This window comes from Cupressus sempervirens, chromosome 10 (assembly GCF_028749045.1).
Source record: "Cupressus sempervirens isolate cs-2001-9-10 chromosome 10, ASM2874904v1, whole genome shotgun sequence".
NCBI lineage: Eukaryota > Viridiplantae > Streptophyta > Pinopsida > Cupressales > Cupressaceae > Cupressus > Cupressus sempervirens.
The window spans coordinates 603,382,462-603,406,533 of NC_143127.1; the positions used below are offsets into that span (position 1 = coordinate 603,382,462).

Sequence of the window (24,072 nt, forward strand, 5' to 3'; positions counted from 1 at the left end):
AATAAGAAAGTATAACATACACATCAAACACAAGGTAGTGGAAGCAATTACATACATAACAGGTTGCATTCCTTAAAGATCCCATGACGTTGAATCACATTTAAATCTAATCTAAAACTAAGTCCATCAATTACTACATCCATATGAAAGAATAATGAAAATTCCAATGTCCATATAATATACAATTGTTCTGAATGCCTCTTGGCAAATTAATTCGGAATGCTCATTCATCCACTATACATGTCACAGGGTATGAAAGGCTTAAAAGATTACACATAAGCAAGATAAATATACATCAATAATCTAATAGCATTATAATAATCATCATGCACACATGAAGTATAGAGTACCAAGTAATCTCATCATATACCAACTGAGTCTGAAACAATATCTAATAATCTCAAGATAATGCTACTAATTATCAAACATAAAACTTGGCCTAAAAGAGTTTGGCAATGATAGCAGAAATGTAACTCGAAAAATGTAGACTAGGGGTAGGCACTACATCCACCCCCCCTAGACTTAGGCTTACTCCTGGAAGCCTACAAACAAATAGGGATATAAATCTCGTAATCTAGATGCATCGTCCCATGTAGCTGAAGAGTCATCAGTAGGGTCCCATTGGACCCTTGCCTGCTCTATGGTTTGACCCCTGAGGGTCAACTCCCGCTGCTCCAGAATGCGAACCGGCTCCAAAGCTGGCTACCCGTCCTCTACCTGCAATGCATTCCAATCAAGAATATGTACAACATCAGCGATATACTGTCTAAGTACTGAAACATGGAAAACATCATGAATGCGAGCAAGGCTAGGCAGTAAAGAAAGACGATAGGCAACTGGACCAATCCTCTCAAGAATATCGAATGGTCCCACAAAGCGAGGTGCTAGCTTCGAGCCCTTTTCATAACGAATCGGACTCTTTCGCGAAAGCACTCTCAAGAAAACCTTCTCTCCCATAGCAAACTGCTTATCTGTCCTATGTGCATCGGCATACTTTTTCTGCCTATCCTGTGCCGTAGTCAAGTGCTCTCAGATACGCACAACCTATTGCTCCATATCACGAAGCATCTCAGGGCCCAACAGGATGTGATCCTCAAGACTATCCCAACTCAAAGGTGTACAACAAGGACGTCCATTTAAGGCCTGGAAAGGTGCTATGCCAATAGAACTGTGATACCCGTTGTTGTAAGCGAACTCCACTAGTTAGAGATAGTCCTCCCAATGAGTCTACCTATCCATCACATACATCCTCAACATATCCTCTAGAACCTGATTCACTCTCTCTCTCTGTCCATTTGTCTCTGGGTGATATGCCAAATTGAAATTCAACTGCACTCCAAGATCATGCTGTAGCGATGTCCAAAATGCGAAAGTGAAAATAGGATCCCTATCTGAAATTATCTTTCGGGGAATACCATGTAGTCTCACGACGTCACGCATGAAGACATTAGCTACAGAAGCTGCAGTGTAGGAAGACCTAATTGGTGAAAAATGTGCCACCTTAGTCAACCGATCAACGGTGACCATGATAGCATCATGACGACGAGAAGTCATAGGTAATCCTACTATGAAATCCATAGAGATGATGTCCCACTTCCATGAAGGAATGAGATTTGGCTACAAAAGTCCTGCCGGATGCTGGTGTTCTGCCTTGACTCTCTGACACTCAAGACATCTAGCCACAAAATTAGCAATGTCGCGCTTCATCCCGGACCAATAGAATAGACGTCGCAAGTCTGCATGCATCTTCTTGACACTAGGATGTGCCGAGTAAGGTGCACGATGGGCTTCTGATAGGATCAATATGTGAAGCTCATCCAGTAGTGGCACATAGATACTTCCTGAATGTCTCAAAAGGCCATCTGACTCTAGAACATAGTCTGAAAACTTGCCCTCCAAAGGTCTCCCTGAATCTATCTCTTTGTACACCTCCTGATACCAAGAATCAGTAGGGAGTGCCTGAAGTATCTGACACCTCAAATCAACACTAAGAGTCATAGATGATATCACATGTTTCCTGTGACTCAAAGCATCAGCTATTATGTTCTCCTTCCCTTGGATATACTTTACCTCAAAGTCATACTCACATAAAAACTCCATCCAACGCCTCTGCCTAGCATTCAGGTTAGGCTGCGTGTACTGAAAACTATGATGATCGCTATGTAGTTCAAATCTATGTCCCAATAAGAAATGTCTCCATCTCACTAAGGCATAAACTACTGTTGCTAACTCAAGGTCATGTGTAGGATAATTCAACTCATGATCCTTGAGTTTGTGTGATTCATATGCAATCACTCAACCATTCTGCATCAGAACTGCTCCAATCCCCTCAAGGGAAGCATCTGTACACACCATGAAATCACCTTCTAGATCAGGTACTACTAAGATCGATGCACTAGTCAGAAGCTCCTTGAGCTTCTGAAATGCTTCTTCACATTTTTCTGTCCATAGAAACTTCTTTACTTTCCTATGAAGGGAGGTAACAAGATGTGCTATTCTGGAGAAGTTTTGGACAAATCTGTGATAATAACCAACTAGACCCATGAAACTATGAATCTTCGACACAGTAGTGGGTGCAGGCCAATCTACTATTTTCTGGATCTTCGTAGGGTCTACAGAGATACCTTCACCTAAGATAACGTGTCCTAAATATTGTATCTCTGATTGAAAGAAATCACACTTTGCCACATTGGCATAAAGTTGATTATCTCTCAAGCACTATAAAACCAAACTCAAATGTTCCTCATGTTCCTTCTGGGACTTAGAATATATCAGTATATCATCGAGGAACACAAGAACAAATCTATCAAGATAGGAACGGAACACCCCATTCATCAAGCACATGAAAACTGATGGAGTGTTTGTTAGCCCAAAGGGTACCATTGTGAACTCATAATGTCCATAGCAAGTTCGAAAGGCGATCTTATGAATATCAGCTTCCTTGATGCGAAGTTGATGGTATCCTGACTTAAGATCAATCTTGGAGAACACTATAGCTCCTTTGATCTGATTAAATAAATCATCAATCCTTGGTAGAGGATACCTGTTCTTTATTGTCACCTTGTTCATCTGTATGTAATCAATGCAAAGGCGCAAAGAACCATCCTTCTTCTTCATGAAGAGAACTAGAGCTCCCCATGGTGATACACTAGGTCGGATACTACCCTTGGCCAAAAGTTTCTCTAACTGCAAACGCAACTCACTCAACTCCTGAGTGGTCATACGGTAAGGAGCTCTAGAGATAGGCTCTGCTCCTGGAGTGAGCTCAATGCTAAAATCAATGTCTCTCTTCAGAGGCATGCCTGGAATCTCACTTGAAAAGACATCTGCATACTCCTGTAAAATAGGGTGATCTAGGGTCTTCCTCATAGAGTCTTCTTCATCTAGCTCATTTACCGTAACGACAAATACCTGACATCCCTTACGAAAGCTCTGCTTTAATTGCATAGCAGAGATCATCCGTAGAGATATAGGTCTCGGTATCCCCACAATCTCGACATCCTTCCCTTGGTCATCCTGACACATAATGGTCTTCTTTCTGCAGTCTATACTAGCCCTATGAGAGCCAAGCCAATCCATACCTAAGACTACATCATAGGAGCCAAGAGGAATAACTCAAAGGTCAATTGAAGTCTCAAACCCTCCTATGCTAAGCCCACACTTATGAACTATAGAATCTATGGAAACTTTAGCGCCTAAGACTAGTTCCACTTGCCAACCATGATCTTTCTTAACTACTTCCAACTTACACTTAACAACTAGAGATGGAGAAATAAAAGAATCTATAGCACCTAAATCAAACAATACAGAGAGAGGTGTACCTCGGATAGCTCTTGTAGTCTCAACTACTGTCCCCTGATGGTCTGCCTGACGGTGATCCACCGCTGCAAATACTCTATGGGCTCTACTTGCATCTCCGATTGTAGGCTCAGATGTTGTTGGCCTAGGTCCTGAATACTGAGATACTCGTTGTGGACAGTAAGTTGCAATGTGACCCATCTGTCCACACGAATAACATCTTGTGCCTCTACCAGATCCTCTCCCTATAGGTGGTGCATTCGATCGCTGATGGCTATCCCTTCTAGCGAAAGACTGGCTTCTCTGTGCAGGCTGAGCTTGCTGATTTCGTTTATTGCGTTGAGCATTGCGATTGTTCCTAGAGTTAGAACCACCGCCACCACTCTGTGCCTAAGGGTAAGATCCCTTCTGCTGCTGAGACTTATTCCCCTTAGGGAAGGGAGGCTTCCTGTTCCCACCAGAGTTGTGGTTGCCCTTAGATCCTGCTGCAGTAAACACTCCCACAAAACCCCCATGTCCAAGGTTGACACTCTGCTCTACAAGGATGGCTCGATGTACTGCATCCTTGAGGGTTTTAGGCTCAAATACCTTAACACCCCCAAAAAAACGGTTGTTCAAGCCTCTAATGAAATGTTGTTCCAACTATGTTGGGTTGTCACTGAATCTCGAAAAGGGCATAAGCTCATAGAACTTGCACTCATACTCTACAACGGTCATAGTATACTGTCTCAAGTTATGGAACTCATCTACTCTATGCAAATTCCATTCCTCTAGTAGGAATCGCTCATGAAAGCTCTCCAAGAAAATCTCCCAAGTGACACTATTCATGTTTATGCCCAACTTATTTTCCTTAATAGTCCACCAAGTGGCCCCAAATAACTCCAAGTTGGTAATGGCAAATCTCGCTTTGACATTACTGTCAAAGTCCTGCATAGCAAAAATCCTGTCAAGGGCAATAAGCCACTGGTCAGCTACATAACCAGAACCTTGCCTGTTAAAGGGCTTGATCTTGGACCTCTGAAGGTCCTTCATTTGAGAAGATACAATGGATCTTTGTCGATCCCTCTGAGGGCTCCTAGACCTGTGCCTATGCTCATGTCCTGCCTGGTGTGCTCTATCCTGCTTGTGAACAGGAGGTAGGCGATCAATGATGGTTTGCATCATTTGCCTCAGATCAACCTCCTCAGAGTCAGCATGTTCCTCTATGTGGTTCTCTTCCTAATGCTCACTAACATGCTCTTCCCTATTCTCTTCCTGAATGGGGCTCTCGTGGACAGACTCATGAACACTGATATCTCTGCCTCGTCCACGGCCTCTACCACAGCCAAGGCTACAGCCTCTAACAGAAGATCTCATCCCAGATACCATCCTACAATAATGTCCAAGATACAGAATACTATAACAACCATAATGCATAAAATTGTAAATCATATATATAAAAGACACACATTTTGCAAATAGTAAAAGTTCCATTTTTAGTTTAATGTCTAAGTGTTGAAGTATGAAAAATATACAATTAACAGTTTAAGTTTTATTTTTAGTTCAACTAGTTCAACACTAATGGCGTTCCAATATACCCAGAGCTCCCAATGTAGAAACTCGGGCTCTGATACCAGATGTAATGCCCCGCCAAGGGATCCAAAAGAAATGACCTAAAGTTTGACTAAGTTTGATAGCATTTTTTTTTTTAAATAAGAAAGTATAACATACACATCAAACACAAGGTAGCGGAAGCAATTACATACATAACAGGTTGCATTCCTTAAAGATCCCATGACGTTGAATCACATTTAAATCTAATCTAAAACTAAGTCCATCAATTACTACATCCATATGAAAGAATAATGAAAAGTCCAATGTCCATATAATATACAATTGTTCTGAATGCCTCTTGGCAAATTAATTCGGAATGCTCATTCATCTACTGTACATGTCACAGGGTATGAAAGGCTTAAAAGATTATGCATAAGCAAGATAAATATACATCATCCTCTTCGGATCCATGATACACGTGCAATAAAATAAATGAAACCATCCATTATACATAATACATCCATACATCAAGAGATATACATCCATCATAAAATGATACAACATCCAACATATAATATAACCATCTATCATAATAATCCATGAACAGAATGAAGGTATATGCCAACAAGAATACTCCAGCCACGATGTCTCAGATGGATCTCAATGGTAAGAGTAAAAAGCACTACCACCCGACCGCGTGGAACCTAAATGGTCCACTCCCACCGCGCTGAGGAGATAGTCTCAAGTCCCAAATAGGATAACAAATCACATAACACAGATACTCACTAAGTCCAGGAAATCCTAAAAGTATACTAACTCAAAGGTTCCTAAAAAATAGATTGACATCTAAACCCAGAGGCACCATAAGGACACGTAGGTATCTACTATGTAAGCGGGAAAGTGTCATCGCAAAAATCACGTTCGGAGTTACCCGAGCAGTCCCTTAGGACTCCCGGGTCCCTAGTGATCCCTGCGGCCACTAGTATCCTCTCGCACTGACAAGGCATACTACGGAATGCAAGGTCATAACCAAGTGTTCTCTCTACTCCCATCCTAGTCTGTAATAGCACTCATGGCATGGGTGAGAACATACAATTATCTCTTATTAGGTTCATTTAAGTTAGTATTAAGTGTAAAATTATCACTTATTAAACAACTTACAATGAGTTACCCCCAGGACCACTTAGGGTCTCCGGCCCCCATTGCAAGCCACTTCCCGACACTGCATAAAGATAACCTACCCTAAGCTCATGAAATCACAAATCACATAATCATAGAAAAATCACCTCAGTCCTATACAAGTGACTAGAAAACATCAAAAGATAATCATAGTAATCACATCAGTTCTCTACGAGCAATTGGAAAGAAACAAGATAAATCAAAATATCTATCGGTTCTCAACAAGCAATCGGAAGTAATCCAACACTACTAATCAATCACTCATAATGGTTATTCAGGTATCTCATAGCATACATTCCGCTATTTCACAAAGACATTGAAAACATAATAATCAACAAAACAAATATACTCATCATAAACATACCATCACATACATGGTTGAGCAATAATGATCAAGATCGAGTCAACATGATACCACACTCACAAAACCCCCAAGCCTCTGGTAGATGTCCTATAATTGGTCAACACTCTAGTCAACCCAAAAAAATTTCAAACATAAATAGCATAAGAAAAATAAGGTACAAGCACATGTTTTCAGTTTTAAGTTGAATGTGGGATTTCAGTTTCCATTTTTGAGTTTGCTAACAAGTGATGGAATATTTTCATCGTTTTTCCTTATAGTAAATTCCAATATTAACTTAAGTACAAACAAATATTTACCCCATGATCAATTTCCAAAATTTACTAAAATAAATATTATTATATTGATTTCAAATTTACTATTGTTTATTTATCAATATTATTTTTATTATTTTATTTTTTAAATAATTAATATTTATTAATTAAATTTAAATAACAACTATATTAAAAATCATTTATTATACAAAACTAAAAATGATTTGTTAATTTAACATATTATATATATAAACAACTTTTATAAAATACATATATAAAAACAATTTTTTTTTAACAAAACTATACAACAAACTTTATAAAAAATTTAAAAAAAACGTAAATCGCGTTTTTTTTTTTTAAACAAACGCCGGCTCTATTTGAAAAAGGCTTGCGGCCCTCTAAGATTCAAGGACTGTTGTCGCAATCGTCCTGCGTCAATAGGTACGACTACGCCAGCAGTCGCCTACCGTGCGCAGGGTCACGTAGGACGTGACAGGGGTAGGGGGTGGTTTAATCCACCCCTCCCCATGTTATAATTTTTTTTATAATTTTTTTTTTTTTTAATTGAGTACAGACTTCTTCTTTTTAAACCACAACGTTTTTTTTTTTTAAATGTTTCAATATTTTTTTTATTTTTTATTTTTTTTAAAAACAAAAATCTTACTTTCAATAATTTCGAAAATACTGAATTTGGGTTTTAATTAAATTAATTTTAAATGAATATATGTTTATTGCATATATATATATATATATATATATATACCAAAATTCAGAATTGAATCTGATAGACAAATACTAGGCACCCATTCTTTATTTCCTTATCAATATTTTTTTTGAAGATTTTTCAATAAGATTTCTACCCTTTCTGATAAGTTTTCACAATTTACAATCTACTAGGGAGAAATTATATTGAACAATTAAAACATTCCATGTACAGAATAATTTTCCAATATCCAGAATTCACTAACATGATATATATTGTTTACCAGAATTATCCAGACAATCGTTTAGCAAACATGAAGAAGACAGGAATTAAAAGAACGTATTTAAATTATGCAAATCTTCACAAGCGTCTACCTGGACACTGATGTTAATTTGCTACGCTCCAGAAATTTGTAGAAAACAATTCCCCTTTCAGAACTTTCTCCTTCTTTGAAATTTTCCTTCTTTTCCTCCAAAATTCCCAGCCTCAAAAAAAAACCTCCAATTTGTGAAAAAGGAGTTCTCTCCCTAAAATCGGGGCACTAATTGTGCATTCACCTCAGAGAACTCTTTGCTCACACCTTTTTAACTCTTTATTAACTTTTATTTATCTTTCTTTTATCTTTTCCATGCACATACAATAATCCATTAAATTAATTTATTTAATCTTTACTTGACCTCTTTTAAATTGATTTATTTAATTTAGTCTCATGTACGTATTATGCAATCATAAAACTTTTAATAATTTAATTTTCTTTTCCCACTTCTAAATTTATTTTTGAACAATAATTTTGATAACTATCCATTAATTTAAATAATAACATTATTTAGCATTTATTTAAAAATGCACTCCAAATATATATATTATTATTAAATTAATTAAATATTATCATATTCAAATTTAAACTTATAGATTTATTCTCAAATTTAATTCTTTTATTTGACTCTTTTATATAATTAATTTTTCAATTAATTAAATAAAATATTAACATAACATAAAAAATTTCATTAAATTAAATTATTAATTAAATCTTTTTAATTAGACTTAATTAACAGAAAATTCACCAAAACTCATAAAGTAAAAATACGAAAAACCCATCCATCATAGTAAAACACATACAAAATTCAACTAAGGGTTTAAAATCACGAATTAACGTCATCCAACGCATTCGAAAGGTACATGACTCAGATACTTGTCCTAATTGTCAATTAGGACGAATGGCTCAAAAGTTTAAGATTTGGACTTAAGAATTTATCTCCCCTCTCTTACCATTGAGATAATGCAATAGGGTACGCTCATCCTGACAATTCAGGGAAGTTGATACCTGATACCTGCAACCTGCATAAAATCCACGCATGTATATACACAATATATACTAAGCTAAATAGGCAATGGCAGAAAGTGGTGCATTGTGTAGATCCCAACTAGCAGGTGACTACGACTCCCTTCCTTAACCACATCATAAACATCATACATAAAGAAAACAAACACGCACACCATACACATGCAGTATGGGGTAAGTATCCATCAGAAAAGACATAGGATAATCCATCTAACTAAACATCATCAATGATCTAACAGCATTGTAATAATCATCATGCACACATGAAGTATAGAGTACCAAGTAATCTCATCATATATCAACTGAGTCTGAAACAATATCTAATAATCTCAAGATAATGCTACTAATTATCAAAAATAAAACTTGGCCTAAAAGAGTTTGGCAATGATAGCAGAAATGTAACTAGAAAAATGTAGACTAGGGGCCAGACACTACATGTAATTTTTTTTCAAGAAGGTATAGATTTGATAGGAAAGTTTTGACGGGAGGAAAAAACTATTGGATTCTGATAAGGTTGAACTTGAGTACTTATAACAAAGAAAATATACATCAAAAAAAAATATTTCTTTTTTTGTGCACTAGCTATACATGCCATCTATAAGATATTTTTAAAAACAAAAAAAGATAATTTGCATATACTTGTTTGACGGGAACTACACCCTATATTTTTTACAGTTAAAAAAGGGACTTCAAAATAAAATAAAATGAATAAATTCTTAGTCAAAAAAATAATAAAAAATGTAGGCATAAAATTCATCCAATTCTACACATTTCATCAGTTTACATCATCTTTATATTTTAAACAGGTCCCTAATGATGAACTATCACATTCTTATATCATGTTTCTTTATAAAAGGTGACACAGGTTTGTGCTTTTACCCGGGACACCATTCTGAATCTGTACCAGAATGCTACCACCAACAGGAAGATGATTCTTAGAGAGAAGCTAAAGAATACATGGATGAATTAGGGAAAAGACATTACAAGTTAGCTCACCAGGCTCAGACTTGTCAAGGACGAGTTAGCAGCTGTTGGAGATAGCCCTAGTGATGACGAGCTAGTGAGAATAGCCCTAAATGGGTTTACTAAACAATGTAGTGTCTTTTTTCAAGTTGTCAATGGATGAGATACTTTACCGAGTGGGGATCGACTGTGGACTAATTTCACTCAGGAGGAGTTTAGACTAAGTCTTGTTAATGGGGCCAACAAGAGTTAGAAAAATGAGGTGGAACAAGAGAACGTTGCCCTAGCAGGGAAAGGGAAAGCAAAGAAGGGATCTAGCAAAGGATCAAATTCACAAAGTGAGAAAAAGAAGGACCTTTCTAAGGTTAAGTGCTTTGGATGTCATAAGTTTGGCCACTATGTCAATGATTTTCCAGAGAGGAAGAAGGGTAAGAAGCAGGTGGCAGCTTCAACAAGTGCAAAAGAACTCTCCAATAGAATGGAAGATGAGTTTGCACTCATAGCTTGTATAATTAGCTCAACCTTGCAGTGTGTTTGGTATAAAGATAGTGAGGCGTCATTTCATATGACAAGAGTTAGAGAGTACTTCTCCAATTACAAGGAGGAGGACACCAACATCCAGATTTCTATGGGAAACTTGTCCAAACTCAACCCAGTTGGGAAAGGGATTGTTTAGTTTCAGAGGGAGAATGGAAAGATAATTCCACTTCATGATGTGTTGTATGTGTCAGGCTTAGGTATGAATTTGATTTATGTATCTGTTCTTCATGATAGGGGGTATAATGTACTCTTTAGAGGGACAAATGTATTGATTAAGCACAAGGATTGGAAATCACCCATAACTATTGGAGTTAGGAATGGTCACCTTTATAGGTTGTAGTTTGATACTCCTAAGGTACTCATAATCAGTAGTAATCCTAAAGATCTTGGAGAGCTATGGCATAGGAGGATGAACCATATTCATCATGGAGCACTTAGATTGCTTTGTGAGATGGTGATAGGTGTTCTAGAGGTGAGCACAGAGCATGATGATATATGTAAGGGATGTGTGTTGGGGAAGTTCGCAAAAGTATCTTTTCCAAGGAGTGACACCAGATCTGAGGGTGTTCTTGATCTAGTACATTTAGATGTTTGTGGAGCGATGTTGATGAAATCTCTCAAAGGATATGAGTATTATGTTACTTTTATTGATGATTTCTCCAGAAAGACCTGGATATACTTCTTGAAGACTAAGGATGAGGTTTTTAGTCGATTCCAAGAGTTCAAGGCTCTTGTGGAGAATTTGACAAGAAAGAAGATAAAGGTTCTTTGGTCAAACAATGGAGGCGAGTACAAAGGAAATGTCTTCCAAGAGTTCTATACTAGAGAAGGAATCAAGAGAGAATGGACTGTTTCTTACAATCCATAGCAGAATGGAGTTATTGAGAGGAAGAATCGTTCTATATCGGAGGCAGCAAGAGCTATGCTACATGACCAGGACATGCCCCGTTACTTATGGGCAAAGGTGTGTAATACAGTAGTCTACATCCAGAATAGAGTTCCACACAAGGTATTAGGGAAGATGACACTAGAGGAGGCTTTCACAAGGAAGAAGCCAAATGTTGGTCACTTTAGTATATTTAGGAGTTTGGCATATTGTCATATTCCTGGAGATACACGTACAAAGTTAGATCAGACTGCAGAGAAGGGGTATATTTTGGGTACAGTGAGACCTCAAAGGCATATAGGATTTTCATTCCAAGGACTAAAAGAATTATTGTCAGACGTGATGTCAAGTTTATGGAAGACAAGGCATTCTGGAGATCCAGAGATTTGCCAGCAGATGATCAAAGTGAGCAGCCAACAAAAGCTCCAAGGCCAAGTCAAGGGCAGCAAAGCTCAAGTACAGTTACCAGTATGAGTGTAGACTCAAGTAGTGAAGATTCACATAGTATGGAGCAACTGGTCCAACAAGAAATGCATCTAGAGGACCTAGAGGTTGACATTTCATCCTCTATAGTTGGTAGCAAGAACTATGAGGTTCCAGATACACAAAGGGATACTTAGGAGTTTGTGGGAGCTCCTAGGAAGAGTACTAGACAGCAAAGACAACCAACCAAGTTCAATGACTATGTGGCATTAGTTAGTCAGTTGGTAGATAGTGAGTCATCTAGCTATCAGGAAGCTATAGAACATCAAGTATGGCGAGATGCTATGGTTGAAGAATATTCCTCAATAATGCAGAATGATGTGTGGGAGGTAATGCCTAGACCAACAGATAGGGCAATAGTTGGATCACGTTGGATCTGTAAGATAAAGCACGGTGCAGATGGTAGCATCGAGAAATAAAAGGTGAGGTTCGTGGTAAAGGGGTTCTCTCAGAAGAAGGGAATAGACTATGAGGAGACATTTTCTCCAGTTGCCAGGTATACTTCTATACGAGTTGTAATCTCACTTGCAGCATAGATGGGATGGCAGATCCATCAAATGGATGTCAAGACAGCATTCCTTAATGGTGAGTTGAAGGAGGAGGTATACATAGAACAACCAGAAGGCTTTATAGCACACAGCAAAGAGACCCACATGTGCAGATTGAAGAAAACATTGTACAGACTCAAGCAGGCTCCTAGAGCGTGGTATGAGTGCATTGATACATACTTGCAGAAAATGGACTTTGTGAAGAGTGAAGCAGATGCTAACCTCTACTACTTGGTGTTTGGGGGTGAGATTCTCATTCTTGTTCTTTATGTGGATGACCTGTTTCTTACAAGTTCACTAGGGCTCATAGTGGATTGCAAGAGGAACCTTGCAGAAGAGTTCGAGATGAAGGATTTGGAACTTATGCACTACTTTCTAAGCATGGAAGTGTAGCAGATAGATGAGGAGATTTTCCTTGGTCAAGGGAAATATTGCATTGAAATCTTGAAAAAATTCGGGATAGAGGATTGCAAAGCCATGTCTACACCCGCGATCACGAATTGGAGGAAGGTAGATACATCCAAGGAGAAGGATGTAGATCCCACTTTATATAGATAGTTGATTGGTTCGCTTATGTATTTGGTCAACACTAGGCCAAATATAGCATTTGCAGTTAACTCTCTTCGTCAGTTCATGGTTGAACCAATGAGAATGCATTGGACAACGGCTAAGCATGTGCTGTGTTACTTGTGTGGTACAGTTGAGTATGGGATCAAATATGTTCGAGGTGAAGGTATCAAGTTGATAGGCTATACTGATGTAGATTGGGCAGCAAGTTCAATACACAAAAGGAGCACTTCAGGGTGTTGCTTCAGCTTGGGATCAAGAATTGTTTCTTGGTTCAGCAGGAAGCAAAAGTCTGTGGCTCTGAGTTCAGTAGAAGCAAAATACATAGTAGCTAGCATGGCGACATGTGAAGCTATATGGCTTCAAAAGTTGTTAGTAGCTTTGTTTGGTCAGAAGGTTGAGACTACTGTAATACATTGTGATAATCAGAGTTGCACCAAGTTGTCTGAGAATCCAGTATTTCATGATAGGTCTAAACATATAGACATCAAATATTATTTCATCGGGGATTGTGTACAATGGGGGGTTGTTTAGCTACAGTATATACCTACAGAGGAGCAGGTAGCAGACATTCTAAGGCATTGGGGAAGACAAAATTCATCTTCTTCAGAAATAAGTTGGGTGTCATGCAAAACAGCTTGCTTGCTAAGAGGGAGTGTTGGTTTTGGTAGCTTGGACAGTTGTTCGTCCATATGCAATTATTTAGTAAATAATTGTTTTGTTAACAAATTGGTTAGAGTAAGAACAATTATTTATTAAATAATTGAGTTCTTTTAGAAGCAACTAGAAACCAATTTTGTTAGGGTTGGTAAGTTGTTTTATATCTCAGCCGTCAATTGTAAATTGATTTTGGTCGTTGGTTTACCAACGAGAGTAGTATAAAAGGGGGTCTAGGGGGCATTTGGAGAACATAAAGTTTGGAGAAACATTTGCAATGCTAGCAAATGAGTTTGTAAGTTTGCAGTATTAGCAAACAGTCTTGCAGTGTTAGCAAGGGTCCAGTGTTAGCAGGTTTTCCCTTAGGGATTTTTCCAGAGACAATTTGTCCAAAAATATTGTGTTCATTGTGTTGCGCATTTCTTTCCGTATTTTATAAGTGAAGTTGCAGTTGTGTTATTTTTCGATATTAGTTAGAAATTTATTTTTGGCAATTTAATAATCATTTACGATAGGAGATTAATAATCAATGATTACAATAGTGATTGACACACATCTTGAGGTCACTTGTAAGAATAAGCACATCTCAAATTTTAGCACCAATGTGATGAATTCTTGCAAACTAATCTTTGAACTCAAAATTCAAATTGATAAAAATAGAGTAATTAAAGACATCACACCAACGGACAAGCTTGTACCATATAAGTAGACTTCAAACCAACTCATTCAATAGAAATGAGATGATCAAAGATCACTTTTCTAAATCGCTTGAAATGAGGCAAATCTTCATACAGCCCACCAGGCTTCGTACAATCAAGGATGAATTTTTCCCCTACTCGAGTTGTTGTGTGCATGCCCACTGCAGACAAGTGCTCAGCCTTTTGTAGATACGGTCTCGGCAAATTTAAAGATCACAGTATTTCTAGCAATTATTATCTGCCCTGATTACTATCATTGGCCTTCAAATTGAGCTCTGCTTGACATAACAGGCAGGAGGTGTAGTTGAGTGTTGACTCTTAATAATTGCATCCATAAAAATTACAATAGGAAGTTTACAATTCCACTGTAATGGTAAATAAACATGTTGAGAGAAAATATCCATGGAAATATGGATCTCTGTAGTCTAACTCTGCAGGGCAAAATAGTTTTAAATTAAGAATGCAACAGTAAAAGGTTTTGTGGTAGATCCAAAAACAAAACATATTGCTTTAAGTAGAGTTGAACAAGCAGCTGAACAATGCACATTCCTATTTTGCATTCACTTCAGGAGTCTTGGTCATAAAACTTTGATGGAAGGCGAGGAGTTGGGATGGCATGAAGTGGCACTGCCCTTCGTGCAGTGATATGATATAATTCAGACATATCCAGATTCTGAGGAATGATTCCTTGAGGAAGGCTCCAATTGAAGCAATGTAACAACTGAGCAAGCCCAAGATGGATGATGGAAAAAGCTAAATTAATTCCTACACATCCTCTCCTACCAGATCCAAAAGGGAGAACCTCAAAATGGTGACCTTTTACATCAATTTGGCTTCCCAGAAATCTTTCTGGTTTGAATTTGCTGGCTTCTTCCCAATTAGTTGGATCTCTTGCAATGGCCCAAACATTCACAAGAAGTTGAGACTTCTTTGGTATCTGATATCCCTCTATTGTGGCATGTTCAATAGATTCATGTGGAAAGAGTAGAGGAGCAGGTGGATATAGTCGCAGTGTTTCTTTCACTACTGATTGCAGATAGTAGAGTTTGGGCAAATCAGATTCTTCTACCATACGATCCAATCCTATCACAGAATCAAGCTCTTCTTTAGTTTTCTTCATTGCAATGGGATTTCTGAATAATTCTGAGATTGCCCAATCCAATACCCCTGCTGAGGTATCTGTGGCTGCAGCCAATATATCCTGAAAAGGCTCAACATGTGTTGGAATTTAGAGAAGGAAAAAAATGAAATATAGTGAATTAAACTGCAAACATTTACCCTAACTCAACTTGCGAAATCCATTAATCTCTTTTACTAGTTTCATAATTAGTTTCACAAAATTATACCGACTTATTGCAACCACAACAAGAAGTTGACTTCTTTCCAAGTGTGTCATTTTATATGAACAGAAAGCTTCCTGTAAATAGATGATAAATCGAATCCTATTGAACAAAGTTCTTGATTCCCTATGATCCCATCCACATAAATATCTCCATGCTATTCGATTTTAGATCTTAAGCTTTCAACCATGAAGCTCTAACATTCCCTTGGAAGATGGTAAGTTTGCTGTCACCCAATTTAAGTACGTTTTTCACTCCCGTTTCTCTCCATTGTACCAGTTTCTTCAAAATGGAATTATAGTTTTCCTTCCTTTCCTCCGTAGTCTAAGAGTTTTGGTTATGGAGGTGCTTTAAAGTCTTTATGAGAACTTTTGAGGATTTCACCTTGCGTACATTCCTAAAAACTATGAAACCCTCTATTCAAGTTATTGAGTCTTTATCCTCCACGTTTAAGGACCCTCCCCACAGGGCAAAATAGTGCATGCCCAAGAAAAATGTCCGACTGATAAGTGAGAGGTTGTTTTAGCGCAATCCTAGAGATCCCTCAATGTCACCTTTAACCCCTTCCTCAAACCAGTGTATTGAAAAAGATTATCCTGTAGAAGGTGACAATCTAAAAACTAAAGAAATCTTAAGAAAGAGAAAGTTAGTACTTCTAACCCAGAAAAAAAACCCTTGCCAAAAGCCCTTAACATTGTGTTCTCCCCAAAGCTTACCTCTAAATGCTTGGATACTTCTACAACTAAGGAGGGTGTGCCAGCTGGCCTCTATTCTGAAAATTGCTCCTTCCTTGACCAACAAAAGAATAAACTATACATTGATAGCTTCCCTCTTGAAAAGAGAGAACAACAAAGCTAATATGATTTGAGCTGAGTTATTCTCTAAAGAGAAACCCGCTGGAAAGAATGGAAATTTGTCTGAGGCAAAAGACAAAGCTGTGGTTGATAAAGATGGCAAGGTTTATGGCCCAACTGGCGAAGGCTCTGAAGCATAAATCTTATGAAGCATATAACTTAACCTATCAGGATCAAGTAAAATGATTTCAATTATTTCAGTGACAATAGCGTATATTTCAGGAGTGAGGAGAGGTTTATAAAGGACTCCACTGATAGTAGTGTTATAATATTGAGGTCATTATAGAAGGAATCCAAAACATTAAAAAGAGAACTTTCTGAATTAATGCGAAACGTGAGGTTATAATACAAGAGAACAGGATTTGAAGTTTTAACATGAGGTTATAATACATCATTAGGTTGATAAATGCCAACTACTAAAGAGTGTTGTTAGTTTTTCACCTTACACATACACATATTATTACAATTCTCACTATTTAACAATACAACATTGTAAAGTCAGGTCTTCAACTGATCTTGTATTAATTGTATTGATATGTTATACAGAAAACAAAGTAAATAGCAATGGAAGCACAAAGAGTTCACAGGGATTAGAGGTATATACATACAAAAGTGACATTCTTGATGTGGTCTCGTGTAATTTTGATCTCCATGGATTCATCTTCAGACAAAGAAATCAGTGAATCTACAAAATCCCCACCCTCCAAATCATTGCCCTCCTTCCTCCTTGCAAAGTGTTCATCCACAATACTCTCCATAAACGCATCCAAAATCTTTGCAAGTTCAGCTTGCCTTTTCCTATTGCCCTGCAAAGTAAGCTGACCCAACAGAGGAATATAATCGCTGTAAGCAAAGCCATTACTAGTAAGAGCGAGCAATTCATACAAAACCTCCCTGAATGTTTTTCCATCAAGCTGGGCTTCATTCAACTTTTTCCCAAATGCCATCCTGCAGATAATATTATTAGTCAGAGAACCCACTTCTTTAGTGACATCGACAACACCATTAGGATTACTCCCAGCTTTGGATAGTATGGAACTTGTCATGGAAAAGACTTCTTGGGCTCTGAGGGATGCAAAGGACTTTATTCTGTTGGGGGAAAGAAGCTCCTGGATGACGAATTTTCGCATGAATTTCCAGTATGGGCCATATGGAGAGAATGTAAGTTTCTGGGGGCTGAACAAATCGTTATCTCCTCCCATCACAGGACGGCTTGCAAAAATGAGGTCATAATTTTTTAGGAATTGTTCAGCCATGTGTGAGGATGATATCACAATAGTTGGGAAAGAACCCATGTAGATTGTCATAATTGGGCCGTATTTTTGCGCCAGTTTACAGAGAGATTTGTGAGGAAGATTGGAGATGAGATGAAGATTCCCTAAAATGGGTAAGCGAGTTGGGCTAGGCGGCAATTTGGATCTTCGGCTTGAGTTTTTAAGCAGATGGGCTGACACAAGTAAGAATATAAACAGAGGAATCCATGCACTGCTAAGGAATTCCATTAAAATCTCAACAAGTTTTGTTCAATCTTTTGGTGTTATACGATCTGATCAGTGTTTTGAGGGTCGTACCCTGGTGTAATCTGATATACAGAGCAGAACCCTATAAATTGCACTCCAAAATCAACGGTATCTATTAGTTCTGGCTTCCAGCCCTGCGGGAAAATATCCTGAGCGTCCAAGCCTCTATGACCTGTTGTGAATATATCCTTCCCGGACCAAAGACACAAAATGAGCCTACGTCACACATATTAATATTATAGGCCACTAAGCAGATTTTTATTATTTTATTTATTTAAATTTTTGAGTGACAATGAAAACATACATATTTTTAACAAGAGACGCACGAATAATGGTTGTAGAGGTGTAGATGAGTGAGAATCTCTATCAACATTATGAATGCATTAATTTTTGCTTAGAAATGCACTTGTGATCTGATAGGATTGATCATATTTTGTTGTTAAATTCTCGTCCTAGAAATGCGCTTGTGATCATATTTTGTTGTTAAATTCTCGTGCTATATTATTATATCTTTGGGTATTTAAGCCAAAGAATAAGAGGCCAAAGTCCCCAATATGGCACTAAGTACTTAATATCATACTACGATCAATACATATGCTTTAGACAAATTTGCACCTTCTACATTGACAACTTAAATTATGTGCAATGAAGAAAGATATCCATACCAATATTTAATTATAGAACTTGAAGAAGTGATGAAGCATTTGGAGTATCACATTATATGTTTAAACATACCATGCATGCTACTAGACAACCATAAGTAGTTGGAATAACTCCCCCAACTATGTATTATTCTCATCTTGATTATCAAATGGAACTCACACTATTTTTAATCATTAGCACTAGAGAACAAGGGCTTTGGTCGAGCCTGAGTCCCTGCCTTCCGTTTCATTGGAGCAAAAACAGTATGTCAACTACCTTCTATGTTAGCTCAAACAGTTGTGCAATATCTGCTCTGGCCTACTTTATCTACTCTAAACTAAGCGACTTCTAAAAACCACTTAATCTGATGGCAAAACAGTCCAAATAGAATGTTCGATGAAGCAAAAAAATTTGACAAAATGGTTCCAATCCAAATCAAGGATAAAAACTCATGATGGTTCAATTCAAAGCTATACGAAAGGAAAATATGAGTAAAAAGAGAGGAATAGCGAAGGTAAGTAGTACGGAATGAAGATCGCTAATGGTGGATAGGGGAAATTCAGCAATTCCGCAGCAGAAGGCTTCTCTGTAGGCGACGCATTTGCTTTTTCGTAGCTCGTCACAAATGAAAAGAGCAGCACCGTCCAGAGTAGAAAGAGAAATATTGACAGAAACTAGCGGTAAATATTTATACAAAACATATTAGGAACAAAGACGGAATTTCATAATAATCAAGACAGCGGAAAATGCCCTCGCTTGGAGCGAATCCATTGAGACGTAGAGGCAAATCTCTTACTGTTGTTCTCTCTTCTGATATTCCGCGTACAAGATTTCAATGCGGAGGGAAAACACAGTTTTCAGCAAAAGGAAAGTTTTAGAAAACCCAAATATTGCAGAAAACTTAAACTGCCATTTCTTACAACGAAAAAATATATGCTATGCCCTACAGTTGTTGGCCTGCCTGCCGAGGAAATTTATTCCAATTTTAAAATTTGAAAATGCCTGAAACCCCGCTAATTTCCGTTTCGTCCAATCACAAATTAGCAATAACCACATCATATTTGTTTTTTTTAATCTTTCGTCCGAGAACATTATACTATGACATTCTCCAAGCCAAAAATAAATAAATTAGGGACGAAAGACGGTTCAACGAAAACATTAACTAGGATAGAGATATAGATAGAGATAAATAACAGTATACAACAATAACAACATAAACATATATGCAGAGGAAAAAATGATAGATAATCTATAGGAGGAAGAGGAAGAGAGATAAAATAGTAAGATAGAGTGATACCAACATAAGTTGTGTGTGTGAGAGAGAAAGAATTAAATATAATTATTTTTCTTAATAAAACAAATAGTCAAAATAAAATCATGGTTATAATAAAGAATTAAAATATATTATATTTTAATCAATGAAACTAAGAATTTAATTTTTATAAAAAAACTAGGATAGAGATATAGATAGAGATAAATAATAGTATACAACAATAACAACATAAACATATATGCAAGGAAAAAAAGATAGATAATATAGAGGAGGAAGAGGAAAAGAGATAAAATAGTAAGATAGAGTGATACCAACATAAGTTCTGTGTGAGAGAGAGAATTAAATATAATTATTTTTCTTAATAAAACAAATAGTCAAAATAAAATCATGTTTATCATAAAGAATTAAAATATATTATATTTTAATTAATGAAACTAAGAATTTAATTTTTATATTAAAACTCACATTTCTATAAGAAAAAATGAAATTTATTGAAATATAAAGATATTTTATAAGTAAAAATAATTGTTTAATTTTACACATTACTATTTAATGTTTTGTATTTCTAAATTTTTCATAAAATTAAGTAATTTTTAATTATGAAATAATATCTATATAATTTAATATGTACATTTGTAAATAATAAATAGATGTAATACATATAAATTTGATGTTGATGAATAAATATGATGTAATAAATCAGAAATGAAATATAACTATTTAATTTTAAATCATAGTTTATAAAAATCTAATAATAATTTATATATATTTTAGAATTGAATTATTTCTATTTTGCGATTTTTTTTAGTATGTTTTTTAATATAAAATATAATTATTTAATTTAATATTAAAATATATATTTAAGTTTTAAATGTATTTAAACTAAATGATAAATTGTTTAAATAAAAAATATTAATAATAATAAATAATATAATTTAAAATTTGTAACACTTATCAATTATACATATTACAAACACTATTATAAAATCTAATTAAAAAATTATACTATTTAATTTATTTTTATAAAAGTAAAATAATAGTGATAATTTAACTACTTTTATTAAAAAGCAAAGTTTTTAAAAAATTAGAAATTCAAATACAAAGATATAACATATTGAAATTATATTAAAAAGACATATATATATATATATATATATATATATAGAAGTATAATTTGAACTTATGCATTACATGAAGTTTTAGGAAAAAGTTATATCAAATAGTCAAAAATAAACATCAATGTAAAACTAATAATAAATATATTTAAAATAAGAAATTAAAAATATTTAATAGATTGTGATAATTAGTATTGATTAGACATGTTGTGTGAGGTGGAAGATAAAATGATTGAAAAAATAAAATCATATCAACTTGTGACAAATGTGTAAAAAATAAAGTTACAATTAATACATTCATTAATGTAAGATGAAATTGTTAGAAAATATTTGTATTTTTTGTTGAAGAAAATTAATTTTCTCTCTCATCAAAAATAGTATGTACCAATAAAATGGATGAAAAATGTGATTTATAAAATAATGAAAATTAGAAAAACATATAAACATTTGAAATCTCATATAGTCTTTTTAATTCTTGAATTTGATTGGTTAGTGTTAATGTCATATTTGGATTGACATGAATGCATAATATTCCTAGCAGGAACTAATAATACATATTATAAGAATTGTTGAATTCTTATTATAATTGAAGTGTTGACCTTTTTAAGATATATCATAACATTTATAACATTTAAATTATTCCAAATAGTTATTATTAATTTTATAAAAATGGAATTTATATTTTTATTATTTTAAAAAATAATATATTCATAAATATTATCTAGTATTTATTAGTGAATGACAAAAGTTAAATGCATCTATCGTCAATTTATTTTTCTATTTTTCTAAATGCGTACATAAGATGGTATCATATCAACATCCTTTATTCAACAATCCCTATTAAGTGTATAGTTTATGAATACTATACTAATAACTGTTATCTATTATTATAATTTATGCTAAAAATATTCTACTCATAAACTTTATATGTAGTAGATATATGTAATAAAATTAGATAATATTTTATGGGTGTCTTGAAAGATAATATCAAATATAAACTTAGGTGATTTGACTAAATTTATTTATCTTTTACTCTCAAAAAGTTACTGATCTAAATTTTGTTGAGCTCTTTTTCTTTGATTTTATACCCTTGTGCTATGAATGAGGATAATCACCATTACTCGGCTCCCTAGCTTGTATTCCTTCTTGGCTATGGTCAATGTTTGTGTTGCATTTGGGATTGATCCTCTTTATTGATATATCTTTGTCAATATTTTTGCTCATTATAATTTTATTCTTTACTCATTTTAAATTCATTATTTAGTATTATTTGAGAATATTGAATGAGATGGCTCTAATGTTTTATTATTATCATTATTAAGGGAAAATACATATTAAGGGCATTCAAACTCATTTACAAAATTCTACAAAATAGGAATAAAAAGATAAACAATAACAACCAACAAATCTAGGATGAGCCACCAGAAGACTACCACATTAGGAACATGACCAAAAGGAACTAGGTTTAAAACAAGAAAGGTCTTAGAAAAACTACACAACTAAACAATTGAAAGCACCATCAAGGAGAAGATGAGTCTAAACAAGGCATAATGAAAATACCAAAAAATCAAAGCTCTGCTCATGTTCTCAGCAAAATCTTTGACAATCATTGTATCTTTGAGGGGGGTTCCCCTTATGACCTAAATCAATTGTTGTGAACCACAGCTTCTTTCTTGTTCCTAAGTGGGGACTTCTTAGAGTTAACTATGAGATTGACACCACGAGTCCAAATCATTCCCTTCGAAAATAACAAGGACGAAGTCATTGAAAACATAGAATGATTGGGAGAAATGTCCAACTCTACAACAATGAGAGCACACCACAGATGAAGAATCAAAGTGAATATTCATCTCCCCAAACAACCAACTTGAAATGCAACGCAATAGAATCTAGTAGAATCTTTCCAAACACAAAACCAAAATAAAATAATAGCAAAGACAAAACATCTCTAACAATGCGTATGATTAGAAGGAGCCAAGAACATTAGTAGTATCTTTAGAAACCTCTTGCGATAGTATTCCACGGGAAGCTCTAGGAGTTTTTCCCAAATAGGGATCTAGTTGAACTTTTACATATATGCATGAAAACCAATAGACCATCTTATCAAAAAGAGAAAAGATGTACAAAAGAACCAAGTTCCATTGGACAAAACATTTGTGTTCTCCTCAAAGTTCTTTAAAAAGGAGAAAATGAAGAACTTGTTAAGCTCCAAAAGCCACTAGCAACCAACTTAGACCACTTTGTCACTCAGTTCCCAATAACGACCATAGGGGAGAGGGGCCATTACCTAAACACATTCCAATGCTTGTGATAGCAGTTCTTAGTTTAATACCCATGCTTGTTGATTTAGTATCTAATATTTTTTACAACATTGTACCAATAGTTATGACTTTAAAGTTGTCTTTGCTAATGATGACTACCCATAATTGAATGAAATGATCCCTTATTCTAAAAAGCAACTACTAATGTGAGGACACATCATCTGCACAAATATGGGGGTCCCTAATGCAGTGCTCTAGGTCTAACTTTTTTTGGACTGTTTTGGACACCTTGGCAAAAACCATGTTGATGTGACATCAAATTTGATAATGTGGCCTTGAAACCTTGGTTATAAGTAGGGGACTTGCAAAGCGAGTTGTTGTAAAAAATGGGAGAGAGTTAAAATTTCCACATAGGATTTTGAGAAGTGCAAAGTTAGGGTGCTCAACTACTAGATCATCTCCCCTAATCAATGGGGTCCAACAAACCTCCTAATGAAAACATTCTCCACGTAATTTAACAATCTTGGCAACCAAGGAATCAATTGGATTTGAAAC

General features: G+C 35.5%; 1 protein-coding gene across 1 annotated transcript; it reads right to left on the reverse strand.

Annotated features, from left to right (window-relative positions):
• Positions 1-14,437: 14,437 nt before the first annotated feature.
• Positions 14,438-18,304, reverse strand: LOC149535302 (cytochrome P450 71AU50-like). Its single transcript, XM_089803324.1, has 2 exons — positions 17,315-18,304; positions 14,438-15,713 (listed from the first exon to the last, which is right to left on the reverse strand). The coding sequence occupies exons 1-2, from the start codon at positions 18,206-18,208 to the stop codon at positions 15,078-15,080; spliced, it is 1,530 nt and encodes a 509-aa protein (XP_089659450.1). The 5' UTR covers positions 18,209-18,304; the 3' UTR covers positions 14,438-15,077.
• Positions 18,305-24,072: the final 5,768 nt, after the last annotated feature.